At 39.1% G+C, this 8778-nt stretch overlaps 1 protein-coding gene across 1 annotated transcript; it reads left to right on the top strand.

Annotated features, from left to right (window-relative positions):
• The first annotated feature begins 218 nt into the window (after window positions 1-218).
• On the top strand, window positions 219-1154 carry LOC126061070 (putative olfactory receptor 10D4). Its single transcript, XM_049857434.1, has one exon. The coding sequence runs from the start codon at window positions 219-221 to the stop codon at window positions 1152-1154; it is 936 nt and encodes a 311-aa protein (XP_049713391.1).
• Window positions 1155-8778: the final 7624 nt, after the last annotated feature.

Here is an 8778-nt window from a genome sequence, read left to right as displayed (position 1 = left end):
TATGCAGAGACAGACAGATCAAGACAAATGTATCAGGAAGCACTACTCTGATTCAAATTATTACATTAAAAAATTTTTAAATTTTATATTGCTATTCAAATATCTAGATCGTTTTTTGCTTTCCCACTTCATTGATCTAAACATAGATCATTTAAATACATACTGAATTTAATCAAACTTTTTTTCACAGACACATAAGACTTGATTCTTCCAGAAAAATGAGAAATCACACAATGGTGACTGAATTCATCCTGCTGGGAATTCCTGAGACAAAGGGACTAGAGACAGTTCTTTTTTTCCTGTTCTCATCATTATATTTATGTACCCTCTTGGGAAATGTGCTCATCCTTACAGCTATCCTCTCTTCCTCTCAGCTTCACACTCCCATGTATTTATTCTTGGGAAACCTCTCCATGTTTGACCTAGGTTTCTCCTCAACCACTGCTCCCAAGATGCTGTTATACCTCTCAGGGCAGAGCCAGGTTATCTCTTTTCAAGGCTGTGTGGCCCAACTCTTCTTCTACCACTTCTTGGGGTGCACTGAGGGTTTCCTATACACTGTGATGGCCTATGACCGCTTTGTGGCCATATGTTACCCTTTGAGATATATGGTCATCATGAACCACAGAGTCTGCTCTGTCTTGGCCACAGGGACCTGGATGAGTGGCTGCATCCATGCCATCATCCTAACCTCCCTCACCTTCCAGTTACCCTACTGTGGCTCTAATGAGGTGGGCTACTACTTCTGTGACATCCCTGCAGTCTTACTGCTAGCTTGTGAAGATACGTCTCTAGCCCAGAGGGTAGGTTTTACAAATATTGGTCTTTTGTCTCTCATTTGCCTTTTCCTCATCCTTGTCTCCTATATTCGCATTGGGATTTCTATATCAAAAATCCGCTCAGCAGAGGGAAGGCAGCGAGCATTCTCTACTTGCAGTGCCCACATCACTGCCATCCTTTGTGCTTATGGGCCAGTCATCATCATCTATCTACAGCCCAACCCCAGTCCCGTGCTTGGTGCTACAATTCAGATACTGAATAATCTTGTAACCCCCATGTTGAATCCACTGATCTACAGCCTGAGAAATAAGGATGTAAAATCAGCCCTGAGGAATGTATTTTCCACTAGAAGCTTCACCTTGGAGAATACATAAGAAAACCTCAATCCTTGCTGGACATAGGTTGATTCTAAATTTCTTAGGACAAATTCCCATCTGGAGATCCCAAGGCATGCTGAAATGAAATGTGCCATGAATCAGTCTACAATTTATGTTTGCTAAGTTTTAAAAAACACACCTGTTTTTATATTATCCTGTGTTTTATCATGAAATACATCCCATAGAATCACTTAGCAGACATTGAATTGATTCTTGTATATGGAAATTCTCTCCCAGCACCACCATTTCCCGAACATATTCCTTAGTTCTTTCAATTTTCGAAAAACTTGAGAGGGCATTTGTTTTCTCTGAATCTCTGTTAAAAGTACATTCGTGTATATCTAGAGGGAAGAGAGAATGGAAAGAGCAAAAAAAAAAAAAAAAAAAAAAAAATCAAGAAAGCCTAGCTTAATACAGAATATTAGAATTCTGGATCCTTTCTTTTGGAGAGTATAATTTCCCATTTCCTGTCAATCAATACCCATACTCAAACTGACTTAATGTTTAAGGTAAGATTTTTCTAGTGTCCATGTTACCTTTTCATTCATTTGGAATCTAGATACTCCTTGGATTACGAGACCCCTGGAAGGCTATTAACTGAGGTCACTTCTTATTAACTCCTAGAAGAATCTGCTTTGGTTTAATATCATGTGCTTAACTTTGGTAAAAGGTGGCCAAGAAAAAAACAATTGAGTTTAACTATGTTATTGCATTTTTTTTAGTGGAAAAGTTGATACACTTCTGAGTCTATCATAGAAAGCTCATGTTGCAGTTTTCATTTAAATTCATATAGCAATAATAATTTTGTCTACTTATAATAAGATCTATATAAATTAATTTTTATTCCTTTATACTCTGTGTTCCAGGATGCTGAGTGGAAAAAAATATATACATTTATAGAAATGGTGTTAAATTTTACATTAACCTACTCTCATTCTTCCTTTTCTCACTTTGTTTTCTCTTTCTGTTTACATGTGACTAATATGTTTCTTATGGCTTTTTTTGTGAGCCATACCAAGTCCAATTTGGAAATAAGCAAGGAATAAATAATGCACTAAAACAGAACAAAACAAAAAAACCTATATTTTAGATTTAAACCAAAATGTTCCATAATGGAATTCTTGTTGCCTTTCTTCTCTTACCTTCATTTTCTGTCTATTAATGCAGGTGACTGAAAAATCAGTTCATGGTGTGGAAACTATGAGATGTCACACTTCAGTGTGGAGTGAGCTACTAGAAAATACTAAACAGGCTCCAATGACAGGAGATGGTAGTCATCAGTGTGTTCTGGTTTGCTGTATAAGAATCTCTAATGTGAGATACTGTAATTGCTACACAAGAAAACAGGTAGTCACTCCTGCTAGAAATCAGATGGACACTAAACCAATTGCAAGCAACCTTAGTGACACTGAAGATCCTTCCAGATAGAATAGTTAGTTTGAAAAATTAAACATCAAATATCAAAGGATAAAATGTGACTAAAGGTTAAATTTTACCTTATCTCTTTAATGTACATGTCAAACAATTTAATAACTATCATTAGAGCACGGTGGTTATAATTTTAAATGTTCCACTAGATGAGAAACACAACAGCCAATGCTATCCCTTGTTTTGGTGCCTAGTCATCTCTTTCTTTCCTTTTCTAGACTCCAAGGATTCATGTTAATTGCCTTCTATCTTTCTAAATGTAAACACCCGTGCTTTCTTTGCTGTACTCTGCTTTTTGGCAGGCAAATGCTGAAGTAGACACATTTCACAACTTCCACTTTTCTGTTCTTCAATAGCGCACACACACATTTTTCGCTTTAAGCATTTTGCCACTTTTCAGTACAAAGAAACAGATGGTGATACTAAAGAATAATAAATACTCATAAAATTACAGTGGTTTAGAAAAATCGCTCCAAATCTTACCCTAATAATTTTTCTATGATATGTATTAAAATGCAGCTCCATCTGGTCCTGACTTCCTCATCTCTTCCAAAGTCTGCACCTTCCATCCAAGGGTTAGGTTTACCTTGGACCCAGAAATTTATTTAATTAGTAATGGCAGAAACCAAACTAGAATTCAAGTCTTCTGGTTTGAATTTTAGTTCTCTTTCTTCTCCACACACTTACATTGCCAAGTGAGAAAATTATTGATGAACTTTCTGCTACAAACTGGTTATTCTCCAGACAAGTCATCATAAAAATAAAAGTATTAAATAAATAAATAAACATAATTTCGTGGCAGAAGTGTCGTGTTTATTGAAACAGTTTTATTGCTTCTCACATTTAATATGCAAAAGCTTTTATATGTCAAAATATACATACTACAAAGGAATAATTTTATTAATAATGGCTACTTTTTTTTCTGATGAAGCATCCTTGAAAATTCATCAAATCGTGTTTTCTTTTAATTTGGACATAAATTCAGACCTAAAAGCTCCAAAGTAGTTAAAAAAATCTATGTGTACCTATCTAAGTCATCTAGTGCTGCTATAATAGAAATACCACAAGAGGATGGCTTTAACAAAGAGAAGTTTATTCTCTCACAGTCCAATAGGCTACAAGTCCAAATTCAGGGTGTCAGCTCCAAGAGGAAGGCTTTCTCCATCAGCTTCAGAAGAAGTTTCCTTGTCATCAATCATCTCCTGGTCAAAGAGCTCCTCAGGCGCAGGGACCCCAGGTCCATAGGAAGCACTCTGCTCTTGGTGCTGCTTTCTTGGTGGTGTGAGGTCCCCAACTCTCTACTTGCTTCCCTTTTCTTTTATCTCTTGAGAGATAAAAGGTGTTGCGGGCCACACCCTGGGGAAATTCTCTTTACATTGGATCAGGGAGATGACCAGAGTAAGGATGGTGTTACAATCCCATCCTAATCTTTTTAACATAAAACTACAACCACAAAATGGAGGACAACCACTCAATACTGAGAATCATGGCCTAACCAAATTGATATACATATTTTGGGGGGGACATAATTCATCCGTGACATTTCACCCTTTGCCCCAACAAAAATCACATCCTTGCAATATGCAAAATATATTCATCCCATCATATCATAGCAAAAGTCTTAACTCCAAGTCCAGAATCCAAAAATTCCTCTTTATCTGTGAAATCTAGAATACAAGTTACCTGCTTCCAAAGGTACAATGGCAGAACAGGCACAAGCTAGACATTTCCAATACAAACGGGAGAAACTGGAGGGAAAGGGGATAACAGGCACCAAGCAAGTCAGCAGAACATTACATTAGCCCTCAGTGCTTTGAAAATAATCCTCTGTTCTCTGAGTCAATTTATGCAATGGCCCTGCCCTCCAGACTCTAGGTATTGGCCACACTCTCCAGATTCTGAGTGGAGGCCCCTTGGCCGTGGGCTTCAGCTCTGCCTTCCAGGCCCACTGGGACAGCTACTCAGCTCCCTTGACTTTAGGTGCACCATCCTCCTAGTCCATCTGAGTGGCAACTCCACCCTTAGAAACACCAGAGGCCATGGCTCTACCCTTTGAAACCTCTGAGTCCATTGCCATACCTTTTGAAACTGAGGCAGCTTGGCTTCTTGTATTGTCTCTTTAGCTTCTGCTTCCTGGTTTCTTGGCCTCTAAACTCCTCGGGCCTCATGCTCACATCTGCCCTGCTGGGGCAAGTGTTCCAAAACTCTGTAGCTCCACTGATAAGTGCCTGAAGGCACCCCACTCTACCAGGAAGCCTCCTGTGCACAGGCACTCAGCTCTCACTCTGTGGGTTGGCTCCAGCACTGTCTTGCACTGGTCTCCTGGTTCTGCTGTTGCTGGTTCCCTGCTGTTGCTGCTTCTCTGCCACTGTGGGTTCTCTGCTGTGTTGGTCCTCTGCTGCTGTTGCAATTCTATCCATTCACAGTTTCAAAACTGCTTCCATGTTTTGTATCTGTTAAGCAGCACCCCACTCTCTGGGTACCAAATTCTGTCTTAATCATCTACTGCTGCTGTAACAGGAATACCACAAGTGGATGGCCATAACAAAGAAAATTTATTCTCTCACAGTCCAGTAGGCTACAAGTCCAAATTCAGGGTGTCAGCTCAAGGGGGAAGGCTTTCTCTCTCCATCAGCTCTAGAGGAATTTTCCTTGTCATCAATCTTTCCCTGGTCAAGGAGCTCCTCAGGCACAGGGACCCCAGATCCAAAGGACACGCTCTGCTCCTGGTGCTGCATTCTTGGTGGTATGAGGTCCCCAACTCTCTGCTTACTTCCCTAAGGTGGCGCAGGCCACACCCCAGGGAAACTCTCTTTACACTAGATCAGGGAGGTGACCTGAGTAAGGGTGGTGTTACAATCCCACCTTAATCCTTTTAACATAAAATTACAACCACAAAATGGAGGACAACTACTCAATACTGGGAAGCATGGCCTAACCAAGTTGATACACACATTTTTGGGGGGTGGGGGGCAGAATTCAATCCATGACAGTACCCTTTACTCAGATTCCTAAAATGTTAACATTATATTATATAGGGTTATTCCCTCTCATTTTTTTTTTTTTTTTTTCTGAACTAGAGTAAATTGTAGACATGATGAGTTGCAAACATAATGCTGGTTTTCCTTACATACTTTACTTAGAGTGTTTCCTAAAAAATAAGGGCACCCTTACAAATGTCAAAATAGAAAATTAACACTGATACCATACTCTTATCTAACTTATAGACTTTCTTCAGATTTTACCAGTTTTCCTTATAGTGCCCTTTATGGTAAAAGAAATTCAAGGATTATACATTGCAATAATGTTGTCATTTCTCTTTGATTTCCTTTCATGTACAATAATTCCTGTTTCATCCTTTATATTCCATGTTATTGATGTTTTTGAGGAGTTTACTCCTGGTATTTTGTAGAATGGAGCCCTGGTGGCACAGTGGTTAAAAGTTATGCCTGTTAACCAAAAGGTCAGCAGTTTGATCCACCAGCTGATCCTTGGAAACTCTGTAGGGCAGTTTTACTCTGAAATCAACTCAAGAGCAATGAGATTTTTTTTTCTTTTTGTGGAAAATCCCTCAGTTTGAGTTCATCTGATGTTTCCTCCTGATTAGATTCGGGTTATGGTTATTTTTTTTCCAGAATTAACTCAGAAATGATGCTGTTTTTCTCAGTACATCATATTAGGAGGTACTTTCTGTAGATCAGCCCCCTTACTAGTGAGGTTACTTCGTTCTTTTAGTTAAGGTGAGATCTGCCAAGTTTCTCAACCACAAAGCTACTATTTTACCCTTTGTTTTTTTTTTTTTAATTAATAATAATCTTTTTCGTGGGGAGGTATTTTGATATTAAATAAATATTCTGTTACTCCTTGAATTTTTACCTGCTAGTTTTTTTTGTTGTTGTTGTTTTTTTTTAGTTTTTAGCGTCCATGAATGATTCTAACCTGAATTCATTATTATTATGACAGTTGCCAAATGGTGGTTTTCCAATTTCATCATTCCTTCTGTATTTATTAACTGACTTTCACTCTAAGGAGGAGCTTCTCCTCCTCACCTATTTATTTATTTGTTTATTTATTGATCTACATTTAAAATGGTATTCTAACAAATAAACTGAATAAAGCATGTGATACCTGCCCTGAGGCAGGCTGTCAGTTAGAATCATAGAATAAGATGACCGTACTCGGACATCATTTTTCACTAGGGAAGGAGTGTCATGGATTGAATTGTGTCCCCCCAAAATATGTATCAATTTGGCTAGGTCATGATTCCCCATATTGTGTGATTGTCTACCATTTTGTCATCTGATGTGATTTTCCCATGTGTTGTAAACCTTACCTCTATGATGTTAATGCAGTTAGATAGAGGTCAGTTGTGTTAATGAGGCAGGACTCTGTCTGTAAGAATGGATTGTGTCTGTAGCCAATTCTTTTGAGATATAAAAGAGAGAAATGAGCATAGAGAAGGGGGGCCTCATATCACCAAGAAAGCAGAACTAGCAACAAAGCATGTCCTTTGGACCCGGGGTTCCTCCTCAGAGAAGCTCTTAGTCTAAGGGAAGGTTGCCACCACTGCAAATTCCCAAATTTTGCAATATATAGGAATCTGAAATTCCCCTCCCCAAAACAGAAAGACCTATAGGTGGATTCTTCCCCAGAGTATTGGTAGCCTAATACCATGATACATCTCTTAGTGGATATTTCTCCCAGTTGGATTTTAATTTCAAATTCACAGTGTATGGGCTCCATGGAAACTGCAGAGATTGACTGGACTCTTTATAGGTTGACATAAAAAATTTTCTCCTTTCTCAAACATATATGTGTTTCACATAGTTTTTGGTTGCCCCAACAACTGGGTTGAAATAGTGCCATATACTGGGTCAGACCCCTGATGACATAGTGGTTAAGTGTTTGAATCCACCAGCTGCCCCTTGGAAACCGTATGGAGTAGGTCTACTCTGCCCTATAGGGTCCTACTGGATCCTGAAAATACTATTTTCTTTAGGATGTTGTTATATGTCTAAGAATTTGCCTTTGTTTTTAATGCTTTAGATACAGAACAAGGAGCCCTGGTAACACACTGGTTAAGCACTTGGCTACTAAACTAAATGTCAGCTGCTCCAGGGGAGAAAGATGGGGCAGTCTGCTTCCATAAAGATTACAGCCTTGGAAACCCTCTGGGGCAGTTTTACTCTGTCCTATAGGGTTGCTATGAGTTGGAATAGATTCAACAAGAAGGAGTTTTTTGTTTTTTTAAGATACCGAACAGGTATTTTGAAACTGGCGTATGTCCACTTGGGAAAGTGGAAATTAATTAAAAGCCTCTGTGAGCCTCAAGGAGACGTGGTGGAGCAAGAGTTAAGCACTCAGCTGCTAACCTAAAGATTGGCTGTTCTGAGGCAGAGCCTTCACAGTGCTGTATTAAAAATCCTGTTTTCTTTGCTTGGCTTTCACCCCTACAGTGTTATATTAAAAACCCTATTTCCTTCACTGACTGGTTCCCTCCCTCCCTGCCCCCCCCACCCCATAGCTTTGCATTTGAATCCTGCTTTCCCTTGGAGGTTACATGTAACCCCATTGTGTCTTCATAGTATAATTAAGAATGTTTCTGCCATAACTTTATGAACTCCCTACCTGTAATCCCTTTAAAAGTAACTTGCCTGCCCACCCTTGAGGAGCAGTCTTGGAAGCAGCAGCTCCCACTGAATCCTTGTCCTTATGTAAATAAATAAAGGTGCCTTTCCTGTTCTCCCACCTATGTCTCTCATTTATTGGTCAATAAGAGCCATGACGGGCAAGAACCTAGGGTTTCTACCAGGTAACAGTTCAAACCCCTGCGGAGCTCTACAGGAGAAAGACTTGGCAATCTACTCCCGCAAAGATTACAGTTTAGAAAACCCTAGGAGGTAGTCTACTTTGACACATGCGGTCACTATGAGTCAAAAATAGACTTGCTGGCGCCTAACAACAATAACAAAGGAGACTCACCCATTCCATCATGGAGAGCTCAGAATTTAGCCACAGAAAAAGAACGTGCCCATGATTCTGAAAAAAGTGACTCTATCTTAGAAAAAGATGACTATGAGATTATGCAGGCAGGATTTGGGGCTCTTAATTTCTTTATACTTTAATGTACAACAAAAGGGTATTTCACATTTGCATTTTAATTTTTTCTGAAAATTTAATAATAAAAATCATA

This window comes from Elephas maximus, chromosome 17, assembly GCF_024166365.1.
Source record: "Elephas maximus indicus isolate mEleMax1 chromosome 17, mEleMax1 primary haplotype, whole genome shotgun sequence".
NCBI classification, from domain to species: Eukaryota; Metazoa; Chordata; class Mammalia; order Proboscidea; family Elephantidae; genus Elephas; species Elephas maximus.
The sequence above is the reverse complement of the archived record's forward strand: the minus strand, read 5'-3'. Positions and strand labels throughout refer to the sequence as shown.

Excerpts from the sequence above, each read along its gene's own strand:
- LOC126061070 (XM_049857434.1), top strand. The coding sequence starts at position 219 with ATGAGAAATCACACAATGGTGACTGAATTCATCCTGCTGGGAATTCCT.